Here is a 20,799-nt window from a genome sequence, read left to right on the forward strand (position 1 = left end):
AAGTTTTTGTCTATATTTTATTAGTAATTCCTACTTTGAAAAGAACATGAGGATGTTTGGTTAGATATTATGTTATTTTAAATTAAAACTTTGTTGGACCACACCTATTGTGAAGGTTTTCTAAAAGCATTTTGTCAGTGTATCTCAAATTTTGTTGTGAAAAATACTTTGTTCAGATTACATTTGACCTTTCATTAATTATTAAACAAAAATGATCTTATATAATATGACGTGTATTGGTGCAGTCCTAGCAAAAAAAAAAAGATGGTTGGAAAAAAATGTTGAGATTTTTCATAAACTTTCCCCCCTTCATCCAAGATGTCCACACTTCATTTTCGACGAGCCTTGTTATCCGAGAACTGAAGTAGAAAAACACGAAAGGCGGCAGAAAAGAAATCATAGAAAGCCAGCGATCTGCTCGGGAGGTGAAGAATTGAAATCAGGGTTGCTGTCGTATTGCGTTCTTCTGCAGAATAATGGCTCTTTCGACCTCCTTTTGCGGCCCCACGACCTCTTCCGCGCCACTCTGTTTCTTGAGACCTAAGGCCCCTGTGCTTGTGGGATTTTGGAGCTCTTACTGTCATATGGTTATCAACTGTTGCTCTTCTGAAAAGGGTCACAACTCAAACCCTGTGAATTTCAAGTATTCTCATCCTTCATTGCTGTATCTTTTCTAGCTAATATCTCTATTCTCGAATTTTTTTAGTCATATTTCAAATTTTACGCGCGGATCATTTGTCTTATTATGACTTTTGGTTTCTGTTTGTTCACCACAAGCTAGGTGTGCAAATGAAAATTATTTTCCTTCTGATTTGTTCACATCTTTCTTTTTTCGCAGGCAACAACAATTATCTTCAATGTCTGTGCCTCCTTTTGGTGTAACGCTGAATGATAGTAGCTCTTCCAAACCATTATACAAATGGCAAAGGGTGTTGCTTAAAGTAAGTGGGGAGGCACTTGCAGGCGATCAAACACAAACTATTGATCCAAAGGTTGGAATACTGTTGCTGACATAATCTAGTGTTTATTAACGTGCTTTCTCTATGCTTATTAAAAAAGACACTTGAACAGATCACTATGGCCATTGCAAAGGAAGTTGCATCTGTTACTCGGCTTGGGATTGAGGTACGTTTTATCTTTACACTCTTTTGAAAGGGAAAAATATGTTCTTTCATGAACATAGATAATGTATCTAGAAATGCGTTCTTTATCGTCATTTAATGCTTTTTTCCATTAGAAATTTGTTGTCAGCCCTCTTCGTGCGATGAACTATATAGGTAACTGCAAATGTCGTTTGATTATGTTGCAGTTACCAAAATATTAAAAGAGGGATGTGGAATACTTTGATCTACTCATATTCTAGCTTATATGCGGGATGAAAATGCTCCTTTTCCACAGTTTTGATTTGTATGCATAAATTCTTCAGGTGGCAATTGTGGTTGGCGGAGGAAATATCTTCCGTGGGGCCTCTTGGGCAGGGAGCGGTGGCCTTGATCGCTCATCTGCAGATTATATTGGGTAATTTCTTCTAGTCGCAAAAAAATTTAATTCGTCTAGTTTTGATTGTGCAATACATTATGCTTTTAGTTTGGTAATAGTTATTGATATAAAATCTTTGAAATATCTTCGTTGCATTTAATATTATTAGAACTCATAAAAAACCTAATTTACTATCATGGACAATCCAACGCAAAGAAAAAAGGTTGCAAATTTAGCAATACAAATTATCGTGTTGCTGAACTTTTTAGTTGTGTATCTTATTGAACTAGTCTTTATAGTTAGGATGGTTTATTGTAACAATGATGTTTTAACTTTATAGGTTAGTTGATGTATTGTAATATGATGTTTTAGCATTTCCTCTCTTTATGTTTAGGATGTTAGCAACTATCATGAATGCAATATTTTTGCAATCAACGATGGAGAGCATTGGCATCCCAACAAGAGTTCAGACTGCATTTCGCATGTCAGAAGTCGCTGAGCCATACATAAGAAGAAGAGCTGTTCGGCATTTAGAGAAAGGAAGAGTCGTAATCTTTGCAGCTGGAACTGGGAATCCCTTCTTCACAACAGATACTGCTGCAGCACTTCGGTGTGCAGAGAGTGAGTTCATTTCTTCGACTTAAGTGCTTATATACTGTGCTGATTATATCGCATGTTATAAAAACCATAAATCCCACTTAGTTTTCCCTCATGTTGTGTAAATATTCAAGTGCCGTCCGTTTTCTTTCTAGAGTCCTGAATTCTTTTCTCCTTATGTAATATCATATTATTGGAATGGTACATGGGAAACTGATGTTGAATTTCTGAATAATATGTGCAGTAAATGCGGAAGTGGTGCTGAAAGCTACCAATGTGGATGGAGTTTTTGACGATGATCCTAGGCATAATCAAAATGCAAGGCTACTAGATAACTTAACCTACCAAGATGTAACTTCAAAGGAACTGTCTGTAATGGACATGACTGCTATTACTTTGTGCCAAGAAAACAACATTCCTGGTAAGGTTTGAACCTCATGAGTCATGAACATCATTTGATACTCCATATATTATCCACATATATATTACTAGGATTTTAGTTGACAAACCATGTCATTTTCTTGATTCTCTGTACTTTCTTAAAAAATGATTTTTGATCTCTCTGATGCAGTTGTGGTGTTTAACATCAACAAACCGGGCAACATATCGAAAGCCATTAGGGGAGAGGAGGTGGGGACATTCATTGGACGGACTCAGAGAACAACAGCAGCTAGGACCTGAAGCATAAATTTTTGCTATTCCAAGGTTCTTTAATAATTTAAATCGGAGAACAATCTTCTCATATAAATAGTAACAAGAATTGGCTTGCCTATCGTTTTTTTGAAGTCGAGGCGAGGATTGACAGTTTTGAGTGTCATGGATTACATTTTGTACCAGCCTCTTCATTGTAAATATTATCACAAATCAAATGCTATGCACCTCCGGATCCTATCTCGACGGTATTGGATAAAATTACATTTATTCCAACCATATTGAGTTCAGTGTACAAAATTTGTTAATTGACAATGTTGCATTACACCTGCTTTTCTAACAAAACTCGCACTGAAACATATACTTGCATTAAAATTCTTGACAACTGTGTGCAGAGGCCCTGAATGAATCTGTCAGCTCTCCCTCTGACATTTCTGATGGTAACCCATTTTCTGAGAAATTTTGATAGCTTATAAAGCTTCTGCGCATAAATCATTTTGTTCTCAATCTCCTTAGATCAAACATGTAAAAAGAAATTCAATTTGCTGCCCACCGACTTGTTTCTTCTACCATCTTGTAAATGATCAAAGTCGATATCAAATTCACAATGCTGTCATTTGTAGCCAAAATTGGTTATGGTAATTGTGGAGAATTGTGAAATTCCTCACCTGAAAGAAAACAGTGGATACCTATATGCATGCACGGTGGTGACCCAAATGAATCAACATAATCACCCGGAGGTGGTGGTGGTCTTTTTCATGCTGGCCGCAGGCTTTGCATTCGATTGATCATCGATTCCATTCACCTTCGTAGTTCTTCCCACCCACAAATATTCTTCATTTAATTATCTGTACAGATAAGGTAAGATGTGCCACAGAGTCAAATCTCGTAAAAATAGGCAACCTGGAAATTCTAACAGTCACAAAATAGGCAACCTGGAAATTCTACCAGAGTGACGCAGATTCAATGCTGAAACTGTACTTTCTTCACTCTTACAATACCATTATGCAACGTTGACATGGTGCGATGATCTGGCTCTATTCCCTTAGATGACATCTCGTTTAACAGGGTCAAGGCCTTGCCCATATGCCCCTGCTTACAATACCCAGATAAGAGGGCTGTGTATGTGACGGTATCTGGTTGCAAACCATGTTCAATCATCTCATTGAACAGGGAAACAGCACCCTGAAGGTTTTCAGATTTGCATTGACTGTCGATTAAAGCTGTGTAGCAAATGACATCTGGCTTTAACACCATCTCCTTCATTTCAGACCAGAAAGTTGAAGCTGCCAGTTTCTTGTTATTGATTCCTTCGTTATCTGCTTGAGATCGAACTTCTTTCAAATTTATTTTCGAATGTCCGTCAAGCATGACAGTATAAGTGATTATGTCAGGGCTAATGTCCCTTCTCTTCATATCACTGAAGAGATCAAGGGCTTCTCTGAGGCAATTCACCTGACAATAACCATTCAACATTATGGTGTACATTATTACATCAGGAGACAATCCTTTTCTGGCCATACTATCAAATGCCCATCGAGCCCTTTTCATATTTCCAGCACGACATAGAGAAGATATGAGAGTTCTGTACATTTTCCTGCTAGGACCGTCAACAGATGAGAGCATTACCTCAAACAGCTTGATAGCTCGGTCATATTCTCCATCCAAACAAAGGCTGCTTAGAAGTTTTAAACAAGAATTCTTTTTTACTAGAAATCCTCGCATGACCAATCTGAGAAAAACTTCGTAAGCTGTTGTCACCATGCTCGATTCACAGTACCCATTGATCATGGAAGCATAATTTTCGAGACTTTTGTCTTCTAAACTATTGAAGTACTTTTCAGCTTCCTTGACTTTTCCTCCAATGCAAAAGCCTTCAATTATCATGTTATGTGTCACAGTGCTTGGAGTCAAACCTTGTCCTTTCATGTTATCCAAAAGGAAATGCACCTCTTTCAACAGACCCTTTCGAGACAATCCACTAGCAAGAACGTTATAAGTTATAAAATCGGGTTTCAATCCCATTTTGTTCATTTCCTCTAGTAAGCTTATAGCATCAAAAATCTTTCCATAAAGACAATAGCCATTTATCAAAGTGGTGTAATGCACTAGATCAGGAATCAACTTCTTTCCCTTCATCTCATCAAACAATTCCACCGCCTCCTCTAATTTACCCATCTTGCACAATGCGTCAATAACAATATTATATGCGACCTCATCGAGCGAAATACCCGATTTCATAAAGTCAAAGAACTGGTCTACCGCTTCATGCCGCATACCCTTGAGGCACAAACATTGAAGAATCAAAGTGACTATGAAACAATTAGTTTTGACACCCTTTGTCACCATCTCATTGTGTAAAGCTAAAGCTGTAACTATGTTACCTGAAGCACAATACCACCGGATCAAGGGACTATAGCTAAACTCTTTAGGAACTAACCCTTGTTCTTCCATATCAACTAAGACAATCTCTGCGTCGCCGAGTTTATTTTCTTTAACAAAACCCCGAATCACAGAAATATAGGCGTATTCATCAATTTGGAAATTTTTAGCTCTCCAAGAACGTAAGATCGCATAGCCCAACTCAGACCTCCCATGCACACAAAGCCCTTCAATATAAGTTGAGTAGATAAAAGCATCCGGTGCTACTCCAGCTTCCTCCATCTCCACAAATATATCAACAGCTTCTTCAAAACTACCCTTTCGACAAAATGCCTTGATAACAATCCCATATGTATACACGTTTGGCCTCAGCGCAAGAGTCTTCAACTGCTTATACAGAGCAATGGCTACATCCACCTTCCCAAACTTTATCAACCCATTCATCAAAAAATTACACAAATACAAACGAGGGCCAACACCGTTTCTTTTCATTTCAAAAATAGTATCAATGGCCTCGTCGAACATGCCTAAATTAACGTAACCCTTAACTAAAGCATCGAAAGCGCGAACAAGTGAACGTGGACCCTCGGCCTGAATCTCCCCCACTATCGCCTCCATCAACTCCGAAACCTTGCAATCACCATGCCTCTTTTCCATTTTTATTACTTCTAACATCAAAGAATTCAACTTCCTATCCAAGCCCCAAAAACAGAGTATATCAATAACCGCCAGGTAAGTTTCAACACTGTGCTGAAACTCCTGTTCCTTGAGTTGCTTAAGGAAAGATAAGGCAGAAATGGGTTCCCTTCGCATACCTTTAAGAATCTCAACGACTCCAAACAAATTCAACTTCCCGGAATTGTCATCACCGCCGATGCTATCACTTATTACAACAGCACTGTTCGTTAAGCTAGAATTCCGGTCCTCCGAACCAGAGTCTGAAACGTAAGGAGTGAAATGTGCCAGCGATGGAACAGAATAGAGTCGCATGAATCGGAGGCTGCAGAAGATTTTTTTGTGAACAGGAACTGACCTGATTGTAGAAACCAACATAGAAATAATCACTCAAACATCTACGAATTTCTTGAAAACTTTTAAGCATCGCTGCTGCCTTCTTCCCTTCCCGCCACCCAGCTCCGACAGAGAGTAAACTCGGGGGTTTGAAGGTGTGAGGCGGCGCGGGAACTGAGATATACAGTATGCAGACTCAGTAAACTTGATTGATAAACCCTTGCACTTTGAGATCAAAAAGATAAATTCCTTGAAGAAATGGAAAACAAATTGGAGTTGGAAATTCAATGATTCCATGAAAATCAGATTTTCCCCAAAAATAATTTCTGAAAATTAATATTTAGTTGGATATTTTTTCTTAAAATAAAGGAGAAACGATCAACAAATCTCCAAAAGAACTTTATTTGATGTCTGTCATAAAAAAATAATAATAAGTACTCACTGATTTTAAAATAATGTTTATGCAAAAAATTTCGGATAAAAATTGATACAAAATATTGGAAATATGATATTAATATTTGAGTATCAAAGTATTTAAATTTGATATTAATATATTATTTTTGAATACTCAAACATTAATAACAAATAATGAGATCGTGATACGTCTTTTCATGAATGATAATTTATACAAAATATGGAAAATATAGTACTAATATATGATTTTTAAGTATCAAATAGTTCAAATCTAATACTAATATATGATTTGTAAGTATTCAAACATGTATAACAAGTATTTGTAATAATGATCCATGTTTTTTATCGGATAAAATCAGAACAAAACATTAAAAATGTAATACTAATATATGATATTTGAGTATCAACTTTTCAGATATGATATTACCATATTATATTTTTAATACCCAAATAAGTATATCAATTGTTGATGTTAATATAGTTATTCTAAATTTCTAATCAAAATCTTATCTTTTGTATAATAATAAAACCCGATGTTACTAAATATCATATTAGTATCATATTTTAAATATTTTGTAATGATATCCATGAAAATATATATAGGTACATGAATAGCATTCATTTTTTTTGTGAGAATCAGTAAGTAAAAAAAAAAATTCTCTAACAATGACCCGACTAGGGATGTAATCGAGTCGAGCCGAGCCGAGCCGAACTCTTGAATGTTGGAGCTTGGTTCGTTTATAATCGAGCCGAGCTCGAGCTTTATTTAACGAATATATACATAGCTCACGAGCTTATTCAAGCATTTATCAAACCTAAACAAACTTAATAAATATGAATTATATATTTAAATTTTCATTAAATTAATTAAAAAGTAAATTATATATTTAAAGAAAAATATAGTATTCTTATTAAAATTTGTAAATTTATTATAATAAATAAATTTAATAGATTTTTCTATATATTTCATAAATAATATGCAAAATCAATAATTCAAATATCAAAATATTATTTTTTTCATCTAAAAGATTACTCATGAACTTACCAACGAAAATGTTCACGAGCTAACGAGCCGAATACTGTAAAGCTTGAGTTTGGTTTGTTTATCTTAACGAGCCTCATTAATCGAGCTCAAACGAGCTTTTATCAAATCGAGCTTCGAATAGCTCACAAGCGGTTTGATTCATTTACATCCCTAGACCCGACACACATTCGTGTTTAGATTTAGATATTTAAAAATATGTTGCCCAATAAATAATTAAAAACATTTTTAACAAGTCATTATTATTATTATTATTATTTTAAGAAAACAAGAGTTCTTTGAATTAATGTTTAAGTTAGTATTTTTTTAATAATACTAATCGGGATGAATTGATTGATACTCCGTAAGAAATAAAATAATATAAAGGTCGAGTAGATAAATAGATAAATTTTAGTGGTATGAAACTGTAATCTGGTAGTAAAATAAGAAGTTAGAAGTAATTCTCGATAGTTCAAGGGTCAAAATGTAGTTAACTTAGAAAGTAGGCCAAGTTTGGATTCTACGTATGCTCCACAACCATTGTTCTTTGTTCAAACATCGCTTTCAACTCCCTCGATATGAACTGTTCCATCTCGCCTTCCGTTCACTACTCTGAATACCATTACTTATTATACTTTTTTTGGACATAAGATTCTATCCGGGCTTTTTTGGTTTCTGGATTGAAACGAGATTCGTGGAAAAGTTTTTTGTTTAGAATTCTTGGGTGCCCATTTCATTTTTTTCGTGTTTCTGTACGGGGGTGTCATCCATTGAGGTTCTGGGTTTGATTTATAGGGAGCTTTATGAATAAATTTGATGAAATGTAATTATTTTTTTTATCATTTTAGTTTGGTGGCATTGTGTTCAGCTAAATTAGGTATGATTGTGACTGAATGGTAGGTATATTGATCGGTTGTCTGGTTTTTTCCTGGTTTGGGTGCTTTATTAGGGAACTTTAATGGCTTCTTTTGTTTAAAGAGATTATTTTTCTTCTTTTGGTTTCCTGTTTTAGAAGATCCTGTTTTTAAAGTGCGGAGGTGCAGATGTTGCCGATGGAAAGAATGAGTAGTTTTAATAGAAGTGTTTCCTTTAAACAAAGGTATGCTAATATTGGAAGTCCAAGATTTAGTAGGAAGAATCGGCCGTCACCTCTATTTCGTGCTCTAATTATAATTGGATGGTTTGTTTCCTTTTTCTTGGCCGTTGGCTGTGGATACATGTATGTTCTGCCAAATCTTACGCATCCATTTCATATTAAAGAGTATAGATTTACGAATTTCAGTGGTTCCGATAATACGTGTGATGTATTTGATGGAAATTGGGTTATGGATCATGGTTACCCGTGGTACAATGCTTCAGAATGTCCTTTTGTAGAGCAAGGATTCAATTGTCTAGCCAACGGTCGGATAGATGAAGATTATCTGAAATGGAGGTGGAAGCCAAAGAATTGTGATATTCCAAGAGTTCATGTGCGTGTTGTTCTGGAAAAGCTACAAAATAAAAGAGTTGTTTTCGTTGGCGATTCAATGAGTAGAACACAGTGGGAATCTTTGATTTGTTTTTTAATGACCGGTTTGGAAGATAAGGGGAGTGTTTACGAAGTTAATGAGAGAAAAATAACGAAGCAAATTAGATTCTTGGGTGTAAGGTTTAGTTCCTTTAATCTCACCATTGAGTTTTACAGATCGGTTTTTCTTGTGCAACATAACTGGGCGCCTAAACATGCACCAAAGAGAGTTAGATCAACCCTTAAGTTGGACAAGTTGGATGACATCAGTAAGGAGTGGATTGATTCGGATGTTCTGATTTTCAATTCGGGTCAGTGGTGGGTCCCTGGAAAGCTCTTTGGGACGTAAGTTACCTCCTCAATCAAGCTGTCTATTCATTCCATTATGTCTTTATGAGATATATGAGCTTTGTTGTGATTGAGCTAATGTGGACGATCCGAGTGCAAGTTTGCTATCATCTTCCAGCTATTTGATGAATTATATTTAATTTCTTCAACGTCAGGCATATGATTCTTGATCAATTAACTAATCATTTATCAAGAATCACCACTATCGGTTCCTCTATTCTCTTGATGTATATTAAGTTGTGAATTCTGTATTTGACAGGGGATGCTATTTCCAGATTGGTAAGACTTTGAAGCTTGGAATGTCAATTGTTAGTGCTTATAAAACTGCGCTACAAACTTGGGCATCTTGGGTTGATAAAATGATTAATCCAAAACTTACCCGAGTGTTCTTTCGAACATTTGAGCCATCTCACTGGAGGTATCTCTCGCTAAACAATTCTCATATTGGACCATGTTGGGCCAATTTATCTGATCAAATGGTAGTCTGTTTTCCCATCAGGAATTTGACATTGCGGGAATGCAACGTGACTAAGTTACCGCTTTTAGAAGTTATGGAAGAGGGTGTGAATCCATTTTCAAACATGGTACTCGAAGTGGTGAAAGATATGACTGTTCCTGTTACTGTAATTCATGTAACTCCAATGTCAGCTTTTCGAAGCGATGCACATGTTGGCAATTGGGGAGACATGCCTTCTTTATCTGACTGTAGCCACTGGTGTCTACCTGGAGTACCTGATATGTGGAACGAGATAGTCCTTTCCTATTTGCTTGGTAGCTTCGAACAAGATTTTGAGTGCAAGAATTCGGTAAGTTCATGCCCTTGTTGCTTAATGTTTGATGAGGTAGATCACTCGTTCGTGCATTGATTAAATTTCTAAAGTGTAACCTGTAGGTCACACATGGTCCTATATACGTATGTACCGGTTGTTTTTGAATTTTTTTAAAAAGGAAAGAAATAAAGACTTGATCCTTGGTCTATTTGCCACATCAGTTACATTTAATTCCGTAAGTCATACATACATGGTCTTCTGTAGTGTATACTACTTGTTAGAGAATAAGAAAAACAAGGTTAGCTTGATTCTATTCGTGAAACAAGTCTTCTTAACACAATATGTTTGAGCTCATGGGAATAGTCCTAGTTTCAACTCAGTTGGGGTGCTGATGATATCTATAACTGAAGCTGTTACAGTAAGCTTGTATTCTTTGTTTGCAGCTTCAGAACTGTGGGTAACATACAATTCCTCGGCCATCAATTCCATGTTAACCAAGATTGGCGACCACAAGAACTGTATAATTTGCCAAGTTAGTGAGCAAAAGTTGGAACAAATGTATACTAAACACAAGGTATATCATAGGATATCCTGTCAACGAAGTAATTTTGGTTCTTTATTTTTTCATTCTTTTGTACCAGAAACACACCAAAAGAGAGTGGGTAACAAATAAATTTTTTGTCGTTCCCACATTGTTTTTTCATTGCCGTTGTAATATTTAGTTGTCATTTGTTTGACTAACACATTGGTACGGTAAACCAATCTGATTCCAGTTCATATTAATTATTAAATAATATCCCTCCAACCATTGGTATGATTGATCTGTGTTGTATCGAAGAAAGTATTTTCTTGGCTAGCAAATACTATTGGATGGAGCAAAACATTTTCACAAATTTTACGATTCATATATAAAATTCTGCATGTTATATAGAAATTATCCATCTCGGTGTGATATAGACTACTAGTGTTACCTCATACCTGTGACAGTGACTGCGTATAGCGTACATTACTTCGAAAAATGATTTCATACATATAAATCACAACGCATCAAAGCATTATGGTTGCAAGAATTTTACTAGCTTTATTTATCTTTATTTCACAACTATTTACTAGAAAGAATTATGCAGTGAACATTATAGCTCATAAATTGGAATGGACCCAAAAAATTCGGTGCTAAAAAGGACGATAAACAAATGTATACAATTAAATACAACACACTGCAATCTTTCGAAAGCAGAGAGCATTTTGATTTCCGACTCTTTTCTTGATGAGGACGTACAACTTTTGCATTTCACCTGGCAGCATCTCCGAGTTACACATATGCATGCAGGGAATGGGTTCTGTAAAAGGATTCCTCCAGCCTGAGTCGTGGTCAGCCCTTGATTCCAGGAGCAGCACCTCCTGTGCCGTACCTGAAAGTTCACAAGTGTAAAAGTCCTCGATATTCAATCTGGTTTGATCCACAGCACATTCAATATGTGGTGGAAATTGAGGAATTATAAATCAGCTTGGCCACTGAGGTGAGCAAGAAAATACAAAGTCGTGTGGAAATCTCTTACCTGTTCTGATGAAGTTTTTGCACAAGACGGGACAAAGATAATACTTCGAGCTTTCCATCTTCTAGTTTATCAAATAATTCAACTAGACCTTTCCTGCATATCATGTAAAGCGTATTATAGGACATAATGAAGAAACTCAAAAACTTTTCCCCCCCATAAATTTCACCAGCTGCAATATAGAACAATGTAGACGGAGGGTAACCATCAGCTTGAAGAAATACGCCGACCTCCTTGGGAGTTAAAGGGCAGAAACCACCAAGTCTCTGTTGAGTTAATATTCTTAATCTTCCCATGATTGATATTCTCAAAATGAGAGAATGTAAGATAAGGAATGCATCCGAGGTCATTGGTGTTTAATGTAGGAAAATATATGTGCATAGTAGAGAATGCAAACTAAATGTTCTCATTGTAAATCACGAATCAGTCTACTCAGTTTTAGCAATAGAACCAAGTAATTAACTAAACAGGAGGATTCTTTTTTTTTTTCGAGCAAGAACAGGAGGATTCAGATACTTTTGGATGTGTGTGACCTTACTATTAAGCATGTTCTAAACAGTATAAGTCATGGAACAATTATCTCCCCATCCAAATAAATTATCCATATCACACAAATATTTTACTCGAACATGTTAGAAATGAAACAAAACCAAGTTACAGATGATGAAATTCAAGAAAAGCCCTCTTCATAGGATAGCTCGTACTTCCAGAATAATTTTCTCACTCTGTTGATCATTCACAATATATTTCTTAACCTAAACCATATGGGTATGTTCTTATCGCTTATATTTTTTTATTCTATCAATATGATGTTAGAAAATACAGTGGTTGTAGCAGCAGCCAAACAGCCGGGTTATGATGATTTTCAAATTGGCCTACTCAATCAACGGTCAACCCAGCACAGAGACCAGTGGATAGTCACCAATCACAACACCAAAACAGAGAAGTCCAATCCACAGATAACAAGTACATTGATAATGAAGTTGGCTACAAGATTTTAAAAATACCGAAGCCATTCAAAAATTCACCTCATCACTCTGAGCTCCTTGGATTCTGCATCAGTAAGACCACAAGTACAGCCAGTAAAAGACAGCATGTCTTTCTCATATCTCAGATGCAGGCAATGTATCTTTTTGCATGGAATTGCAGCCGCTCCACTAGCTTCTGTGGTGTCACCGTCATTTAAGCTCAGAACCTGATATAACATGAATCCCCATAGGATACTTCTTAAGTTTATCAGCAGAAAAACATGGATATTGTACTCATAATTCTACTTACAAGTCCGTTTTTCAGGTATTCAAATTTCTCGAGAACCTCGAGAAATTTTGGCAAGCTCCATGTGATTCTAGTGTGAAAATATCAAAACAGTAATTCAGTCAAGGGCATAGGTACTAGAATCATGGTTCTGACCTCTCCAAGACTCTCAATAGAAGGAGCAAAATCGAGAGCATGATACAGAGCACGACATCTCAATCTCTGAATGTCTAGAGGCAGTTCATTGTTTGCAAGCCTAGAGTCTGATTTAGCAACATGAATTATCTACAGATAAGATTCAAAAAGGCAATCGAGGATGAAATTCGAATATCACATGAAAATTATTATAACATATCCATCTAAATCTATAACAGGCATATTTTAATTTCTTGAGCATTTGATTCCTTAAAAATATCAACTATTCATACCAAAAAAGGACTGCCTAACAGCTGTCATATGAGATAACTATCTGTGTTTCTAGTTTGCACATATTTTGGAGGTCAAGTACAAATGGATGATGAAAAACTTGCCTGATAGTCCTTCCAGAGTTGTTTCATTACCTCATAGTAACTCACACCAGACCATGAAGTGAAGTGCTTCCTAGCTCGAGGAACTGATTCTAATTCCTTCGGAAGTTCCTTCACAATCATCACATCTTGTTGTAACGTATTGATAAAATGGAGTTCATCAAATACATCAGAGAATGTACTGCACATAAATGCATCAAAGAGTCAGAGACATACAAACGCACAGGATATTGCTGTATAAACAGAATTTCACTCAAAATACCCAAAGTTAAAACTTGTGTTTATAATCAATAGATCCTTACAAATTTATTACAATATTAATGCAAAGGGGACTTGAGATAGATACGGCGGAAGGCAGAAGCATTGCAGTAAAGTAATGTACCTTGTATCTTGCCAGAATGAATGCTTATCTAATCAAAGAATCACAAGTGTAGCCTTCATACTGCGTGCCACAGCCACCGTATCCAGCTATCTATATGTAAGAGTTAAACATCCATGAAAAAAATTTATAAGAAAATGGGCATTTATCAAATTGTTGATCATAGTAGCAGTATCAGTTCTAAAGAATAAATGAAATTACAGCATGTCTAGAAACAAGAATAAATTTTAAATGGCTAGAATTGTGGACTTTTCACTTTTGTTTCTACATTTATTGTAGTGTTTACGAAGATTTGAAAATCTAAATTCTAAACACACCATATACAGTCATAATTCCTAATGTTACGAAGCAAGGATTGCAAATGCCGTAGTAATATAAATAATGATTCAAAGTCTACAAATTTCTGATCTACATTATGAACTGCAGCTACATTAAAGCATTCGGTCTACAAATTTCTGATCTTTGAAGTTTCGCATTGACAACCATGCCAGTGCAACAGATTTCAGCCAGGAAAATAGTCCAATAATGTTTTCCCAATGACAGTTACCCGTTGAATTCCCCAAGGAACATCGCCATATTTTTTGTATTAAAACTTTAAAACAACTGAGGTGAAAACTTTATTAGAAACGTGGTTCCATCACTTGATCACGAAATGTGAACGAATTCAAGATTTCTCCCCAAATAAAAAAAGTTCCCCGCCTTCACTCAAACTCAGCACTAATACACCAGCAACAGAGTCTACGAACTCAGTAATTCACAAGGACTGCGAGGCAATTGTGCGATTTAACACAGTTTGCGAAAAAATATATTATTCATAAAGATCAGCTTATTATCTTATAACAACAAATCATCTTTTTTTTCCAAATAGATCATTGCAAACAAAAATCGATTCCAAATTCAAAGGGAAAAGTAAATTTCCAATACCCACATGCCAAGTTCACATCTTTATACAAAACAAAAAAAAAAAAAAAAAGCAACAGAACCTGCACTGATTTGGACTTATCCACTCTAAGCATGGGCATACTCTGTTCATCTTCTTCCAGTAAATCTTTGTTGTATATCATAAAAATTATGATAGAGATAACAAAGAGAAGCATCACGTACAACACAACTGATAAAAACGAAGAATTTCTATTTCTTGTATAAAATGGGTTTCTGGGATATGAGATTCCTCTCTGTATAGCCATCTTTCACTACTCAATCGCGGATCTTTGCAATTGCGTTTCTTCGGGTCAGCTTGAAAGTTGATGTGAGGGAGGTGCAGGGGAGATTTTGAGAATGGTTGATCAGTCTACGATTAAACAAAAAATCGTAGTATGTATATTATAGTATTAAATTGACACTCATTTATTAATTTTGATGTCATTTTTTTAATACCAAATTTACAATTATTCGATTTGACATTTATTATAAAATAGACACAATTCTTTAAATATTATCATTTCGAATTTAATTAAAGATAGATTTTCTAAAAAAACAATGGAGTTAAAATTGAGTGCAAATTTCATCACCTTTATAATATTATATTATTTATTTAAATTTCTAATTAATAGATGGAAAAGAAATATAAAAAAAACATATATTAATGATTAAAGATAGTTTTTTTAACAAAAAATGGAGTATAAATTTCATTTCAAAAAATACAAGTTTAAATTTTATTCCAAAAAATGCAGGCTAATCTCATTTTTTTTCAATTTATTTTAGAAGTCATTAATAATTAAAAAAAAATAAACAAATTTTTTTTTCGAATTTCATTAAAGATATGTTTTTTTTAAAAAAAATATTAGTGCAAATTTCATCACTTTTGTAATAATATATTATTTATTTTATGTTTAAATTTTATTCCAAAAAATATGGCTAAATTTAAAAAAAAAATGAATGAAAATTTCATCACATTTATAATAATTTATTATTCATTTTAAATTTCATTAATTAATAGATGAAAACAAATAAAAGAGAAACATATATTAATGATTATTATTAAATGAAGATAATGATATTGATGTAAATTCATAATTCAAAAATATATTATTTATTTTAAATTTTATTAATTAATACATGAAAAACATATAATAAAAAAGAAACGTGTAGTATTAATGATTATTATTAAATAAAGATAATGACTGATACTTTCATAAAAACTCGGGTCATGAATAACCTAAGAAACTAATTGGATAGCTCAAATCAGAGTCAATGTTCAGGCTATTTTCTTCAGCAGCCGGGTAGGTGAACGCTCGGGGTATTCTATTCCCGGGCAATCAAGAGCTCAGGCCCTCATACAAAGTCCCCGGGAAACTATTCTACCTGAGCCAACCTCGGAAACAGTGCCACACTCGAGTGTGTAAGCATGAGATATCTTATCTGTCAGAATTACAGGGATTTGGCGTGTTAGATAAGTCATCAGAAATTATGGGAATCCGTCTTACCATACTTAGCAGTGAGTACTTAAAACAAGGTAATTATGGGATTTACTACTATAAATAGCATGTATATTTCTCATTTACAGATTCTGAAAGTTTCAACTTTCAATCACACATATATTCTCACATATATAGCTTGCATCTTCCTTCTTCACGTGATGACTTAAGCATTGGAGTAGATACGTCGGACACTCTTCCGACGCCCATACACAAGTTCCTCTACTTGTTTGCAGCTTACAGTGGAAGACATTATACTTACTCAAATTTCCTTAAATTACAAAAATTATCCTCATCATCTGATAGATTGCCCACATATCTCATATCTCATTCATCCGAATAACATCAATGATATTTATGTAAATTCACAATTCAAATTCATATGTTTATGATAAAATATAGATATAGATAGATGAAAAACAAATAATAAAAAAGAAAAATGTATAAATGATTATTATTAAATAAAAATATAAGTAATTTTAATTACAATTCAAAAATATATTATTTATTTTAACTTTCATTAATTAATAGATGTAAAACAAATAAAAAAGAAACATATATTAATTATTATTATTAAATGAAGATAAAAACATTTATGTAAATTCACAAAATTAATAGATGAAAAAAAAACAAAAAAAAAACATGTATTAATAATTATTATTAAATAAAGATAAGAACATTTATGTAAATTCACAATTCAAATTCATAGATTTATAACAATATAGATATAGATATAGATAAATAGATATAGATATAGATATATATATGTATACTAGTTGGTTTTCCTTAGTTAAAAATTTGAGTTGTATTTTTAATGTAAATTTTGTACCCTAATTCAATCCATTTTAATCATAATTTTGTGATCATTCTTACTGAAAGAAATTATATAATTAACTAGTGTAGAAAACTGAACTTGTAAAAAAATCACACACATCCTAAGATCACAGGCGGATGGTGGTGATGCTTCCACAGATCCATTTCATCTGTTATGTCATTAAGACGAAAATCGAACCAAGAATTCACTTTCTTCATCATCAATCGAATGATACGCAATCTAAGATTATGTTTTATCATCGACTCAATCCACGTTCACAATTTTTCCTTCTATTCTCTTATCAAACAAAAAACCCAAAATCTCTTTTTTTTTCCTTTGTTCTTATATAACTCGCGAGAATAACGTCCCTTTAGAAGGGAGGAAAGACGAGTGACATTTGATTCGATTGCCCTACCCTTGGGGGATCGGGTGGTTTGTACTTGGAGTCAAGGACGGACCTATGCTTGGTCTATCCTAAGTTGTAGCTCAGCTCATTTTTTTTTTACAAGGATTTATATAGATTCAAGCTAATTCTAATTTTACTTTTTTTTGGTAAATATATATAGAGATTTAAGCATAGTCTGATTTTTTAAAAAAATATTACGAGAGTCAATGTGTCCATAATATCAAATTCTTTGTACTAAGTACAGAAAAGTTAAAGTTATCGGCCACTTCATTTTTTAATTCTCTCACATCAGACATTAGTATCTCCACGAGTGTTTCTTTTTTAAAAAATTTTAAGTATTGCTTTTTATGTGGTTATATGTTAATTTAAAATATCTATGGGGATTGTGAAAACTTGGAATCGATACTGTAATGAACTCCCGTCTAAAAGCCTTCTCCCTCCTCGGCTTACAAGCTTCCATACGACATGTAATAAGTTGGTTTTTAATGTAAATAAAACATTAAATGAAGATAAAAACATTTATGTAAATTCACAAAATTAATAGATGAAAAAAAAACAAAAAAAAAACATGTATTAATAATTATTATTAAATAAAGATAAGAACATTTATGTAAATTCACAATTCAAATTCATAGATTTATAACAATATAGATATAGATATAGATAAATAGATATAGATATAGATATATATGTATACTAGTTGGTTTTCCTTAGTTAAAAATTTGAGTTGTATTTTTAATGTAAATTTTGTACCCTAATTCAATCCATTTTAATCATAATGTTGTGATCATTCTTACTGAAAGAAATTATATAATTAACTAGTGTAGAAAACTGAACTTGTAAAAAAATCACACACATCCTAAGATCGATCACAGGCGGATGGTGGTGATGCTTCCAGACGAAAACAAATTTTGATTCCAATATTGTCGGAAAATTTACGTTTGTATCTCTCGGCATAGGTGTAAAATATATCGTAATTGTGTTTAAACCAGATTTTGAAATAATTTTTTTACGTCACCTTCACGATATAGAGAATCATATCGACATTAATAATAATAAGAAGAATATAGACTTGTAAAAAACAAATTTGAAGCTAGATATATATCACAAACAGATCAAATTCAGACTGACTTAAATATTGCATCAAATCGTAAAGTGGTATCGATGGCATCATATTAAAAAAGAATTAAACTATTATTAAAAGTTCTTAATTATATGTTCCGGCCGACTACTACAAAAACCTCATTAATTCAGAATTCAAAAACGGCACTAAAAAAGACGAAATTTTTATGACGTCTCTGGTGGTTGTTGACACTGGTCATCCTTAAAATTCAAGGCCAAGCAAAACTTTGTATCTTTTCCTCTATAACCCCATAGTTCGACCAAATATCCTGCCACCAAATTGTTTCTAAAAACCATTGTGTTCCAGTCTCTCCCATTCAGGACAACAACTTTCAAGCTGTGCCACAATTTCATGTGCAACTCATACATTTCACCAGTTGGATCGGTAGCCGAAACGTCCAACCATACTTTTTTGTCGTCATCTTTGACGCGTCTCCTCTCCTCATCTCTCAGAAATCCCATCATCTCTGCACTTTGGGTGATGAAAACCCTGTTGAGGTTCTTCGAGACGTCAGATTTCGTCAGTTTTTTCTGGGACAACAAGACTGGCCTGGCACCAATTCGAGCCTCTATTTTTTGCAGAAGTTTTGAAAAGTCATCCAACGGAGTTTGTGGTTCTGGTTCATGAGTATTCTCCACATGCCCTCCACTTTGGTCGAGAGGATAGTCGGATTGTACCGCTGGGACGAACTGCGCCGTGTTTGGATTAAAACAACTCAGAGGCGTCGGATTGTAGGATATTGTATACGCAGAGACTGTGGAGACATCAATCTCCACGCCAAATAATTTGATAACCTTATTCTTCTTTGCAACGTTCGGCTTCATCTCGAGGGATTGCACGCCAAGTAATTTGATAACCTTAGTCTTCTTTACAACGATCGGCTTCATCTCGAGGGATTGTACTATTTGTTTCTTCTCATCAGAAATAATATCAGGACTTGCCAAAACAGATGATGATCCCGAATCAACCGAAAGCAGATATTCTTTACCAGCAACATCATCAGAAGACTTAGAATCCTCTCCCTCTCCCTCTCCGCACGGTTGTGTATCGCTGCTCGCCTCGGTACAATATTCACTGATCTGATCGGTCTCATTCTTTGATGACTCCATTGATTTCTTGATTGGTTGTTTCTGTGTATTTGTGTTTTTCAAGTGCTAACCAATAAGGAAAAAAGAGCATATATAAGATATATATATAGAGAGAGAGAGAGAGAGAGAGATGAGAATTATAATTCTATTAGGAAAATAAGACCTTTTTCGAACACCTTCCTTATTTATGGAGCTTCCCAATTGGAATGTAATTTGATTTTGCTCGCATATAAAATATAAAAATAATTTTTCCTTTTAAAAACCCACACAATCTTTATTATTAGTTTGAAAATAATATCTAATTAAAATTCAAATACATCTCAATCTATTATTATGTAGTATGCTATCTTATTAAATCTGAGATTATTAGAATAGCTAACTTTTGATATCATGGTCTGTTTTAAAAATTATATATAATAATAAAATGTTCAAATTTAACATAAATAACATGCAGCTTAATGGATAGAGTGTGGGCTTCCTAAACATTAAGATAAGATAAGATGTAAGTTCAATTCTTATTTCTATTTATTTTTAAATTTATATATCGAAAGTATAGTGTAGCCCTTCACTATTTCTTATAATTATATTTTGATTATCATTTGAATATAAACCAAATTAATTATAAAAAATATTGTACGACGATGCACTAGTACATGTATAAAAAAAGATGAGGTCATTATAGTAACTATCTTGAGAGACACCAAAATATTTAATCTCATAATTACCCTTTCTACTCATTATTCCATTTAAAAAAAACTCCTCAAATCATCTCATATTTTACCTAGAAAAAAATTTCTAACAAAAATTTCTTTTTAAATTGAACAAGTCTTTTAAATTGAAAACAAAACAGTGTTAATTATTTAGTATCATTTGATCAATTTTTTTAAAAAAATAATATATGTGTGTGTACATCTTTCACTAGTTATTATAAAGCAAGATGGCTTTAGAAAAACTCTTTGGCACTTTTACGTGGTTTTACCTCAAATGCCATGATAAACCTTTTTAAAATTAGTTTTTCATAAAGTGGTAAAAATGTTTTTAAAATTGAGTGAGTA

General features: G+C 33.8%; 4 protein-coding genes across 15 annotated transcripts; 2 read left to right on the plus strand and 2 right to left on the minus strand.

Annotated features, from left to right (window-relative positions):
- Positions 1–273: 273 nt before the first annotated feature.
- LOC140821683 (uridylate kinase PUMPKIN, chloroplastic-like) lies at positions 274–2,967 on the plus strand. Its single transcript, XM_073182225.1, has 7 exons — positions 274–643; positions 839–992; positions 1,072–1,125; positions 1,427–1,518; positions 1,874–2,100; positions 2,321–2,497; positions 2,648–2,967. The coding sequence occupies exons 1-7, from the start codon at positions 477–479 to the stop codon at positions 2,755–2,757; spliced, it is 981 nt and encodes a 326-aa protein (XP_073038326.1). The 5' UTR covers positions 274–476; the 3' UTR covers positions 2,758–2,967.
- An 11-nt stretch (positions 2,968–2,978) lies between these two features.
- Positions 2,979–6,444, minus strand: LOC140821682 (uncharacterized). 5 transcript variants are annotated; one of them, XR_012115803.1, is made up of 3 exons: positions 3,663–6,443; positions 3,417–3,630; positions 2,979–3,337 (listed from the first exon to the last, which is right to left on the minus strand). XR_012115803.1 is itself a non-coding variant. In XM_073182224.1 (2 exons), exon 1 carries the CDS (start codon positions 6,160–6,162, stop codon positions 3,691–3,693), a length of 2,472 nt encoding a protein of 823 aa, XP_073038325.1. In that variant the 5' UTR covers positions 6,163–6,444; the 3' UTR covers positions 2,979–3,575; positions 3,676–3,690. The 5 variants fall into 5 exon arrangements, 3 of the variants coding, with proteins under 3 accessions (XP_073038325.1, XP_073038324.1, XP_073038323.1); XR_012115802.1 differs by having other exon boundaries at positions 2,979–3,300; positions 3,396–3,630; XM_073182224.1 differs by having other exon boundaries at positions 2,979–3,575; positions 3,676–6,444.
- Positions 6,445–8,026: 1,582 nt separating this feature from the next.
- On the plus strand, positions 8,027–10,960 carry LOC140822067 (protein trichome berefringence-like 7). Its single transcript, XM_073182791.1, has 4 exons — positions 8,027–9,407; positions 9,670–9,828; positions 9,910–10,216; positions 10,624–10,960. Exons 1-4 carry the CDS (start codon positions 8,599–8,601, stop codon positions 10,639–10,641), a joined length of 1,293 nt encoding a protein of 430 aa, XP_073038892.1. The 5' UTR covers positions 8,027–8,598; the 3' UTR covers positions 10,642–10,960.
- Positions 10,961–11,221: 261 nt separating this feature from the next.
- LOC140821961 (O-fucosyltransferase 38-like) lies at positions 11,222–15,201 on the minus strand. 8 transcript variants are annotated; one of them, XM_073182651.1, is made up of 7 exons: positions 14,880–15,201; positions 13,900–13,989; positions 13,521–13,698; positions 13,147–13,275; positions 12,765–12,931; positions 11,740–11,832; positions 11,223–11,592 (listed from the first exon to the last, which is right to left on the minus strand). In XM_073182651.1, the coding sequence occupies exons 3-7, from the start codon at positions 13,638–13,640 to the stop codon at positions 11,553–11,555; spliced, it is 549 nt and encodes a 182-aa protein (XP_073038752.1). In that variant the 5' UTR covers positions 13,641–13,698; positions 13,900–13,989; positions 14,880–15,201; the 3' UTR covers positions 11,223–11,552. The 8 variants fall into 8 exon arrangements, 4 of the variants coding, with proteins under 4 accessions (XP_073038751.1, XP_073038750.1, XP_073038752.1 ...); XM_073182652.1 differs by lacking the exon at positions 14,880–15,201 and adding an exon at positions 14,444–14,863; XM_073182650.1 differs by lacking the exon at positions 13,900–13,989 and having other exon boundaries at positions 11,222–11,592; positions 13,551–13,698.
- Between the last annotated feature and the right edge of the window lie 5,598 nt (positions 15,202–20,799).

Source organism: Primulina eburnea, unplaced genomic scaffold (assembly GCF_022965805.1).
Source record: "Primulina eburnea isolate SZY01 unplaced genomic scaffold, ASM2296580v1 ctg739_ERROPOS11973397, whole genome shotgun sequence".
NCBI classification, from domain to species: Eukaryota; Viridiplantae; Streptophyta; class Magnoliopsida; order Lamiales; family Gesneriaceae; genus Primulina; species Primulina eburnea.

Bases quoted from the DNA above. Each gene is read 5' to 3' on its own strand.
- LOC140821683 (XM_073182225.1), top strand. From the start codon at position 477: ATGGCTCTTTCGACCTCCTTTTGCGGCCCCACGACCTCTTCCGCGCCA. The intron at 644-838 runs GTATTCTCATCC...CTTTTTTCGCAG, and splicing joins TCAAACCCTGTGAATTTCAA to GCAACAACAATTATCTTCAA. The intron at 993-1,071 runs GTTGGAATACTG...ACACTTGAACAG, and splicing joins CACAAACTATTGATCCAAAG to ATCACTATGGCCATTGCAAA.
- LOC140822067 (XM_073182791.1), top strand. From the start codon at position 8,599: ATGTTGCCGATGGAAAGAATGAGTAGTTTTAATAGAAGTGTTTCCTTT. The intron at 9,408-9,669 runs GTAAGTTACCTC...TGTATTTGACAG, and splicing joins CCTGGAAAGCTCTTTGGGAC to GGGATGCTATTTCCAGATTG. The intron at 9,829-9,909 runs GTATCTCTCGCT...TTTTCCCATCAG, and splicing joins TTTGAGCCATCTCACTGGAG to GAATTTGACATTGCGGGAAT.
- LOC140821682 (XM_073182224.1), bottom strand. From the start codon at position 6,162: ATGTTGGTTTCTACAATCAGGTCAGTTCCTGTTCACAAAAAAATCTTC.
- LOC140821961 (XM_073182649.1), bottom strand. From the start codon at position 14,929: ATGAACAGAGTATGCCCATGCTTAGAGTGGATAAGTCCAAATCAGTGC. The intron at 13,276-13,520 runs GCAAGTTTTTCA...TCTTATCTGTAG, and splicing joins AACTCTGGAAGGACTATCAG to ATAATTCATGTTGCTAAATC. The intron at 11,833-12,764 runs GTGAATTTTTGA...CATGATATGCAG, and splicing joins AAGGAGCTCAGAGTGATGAG to GAAAGGTCTAGTTGAATTAT.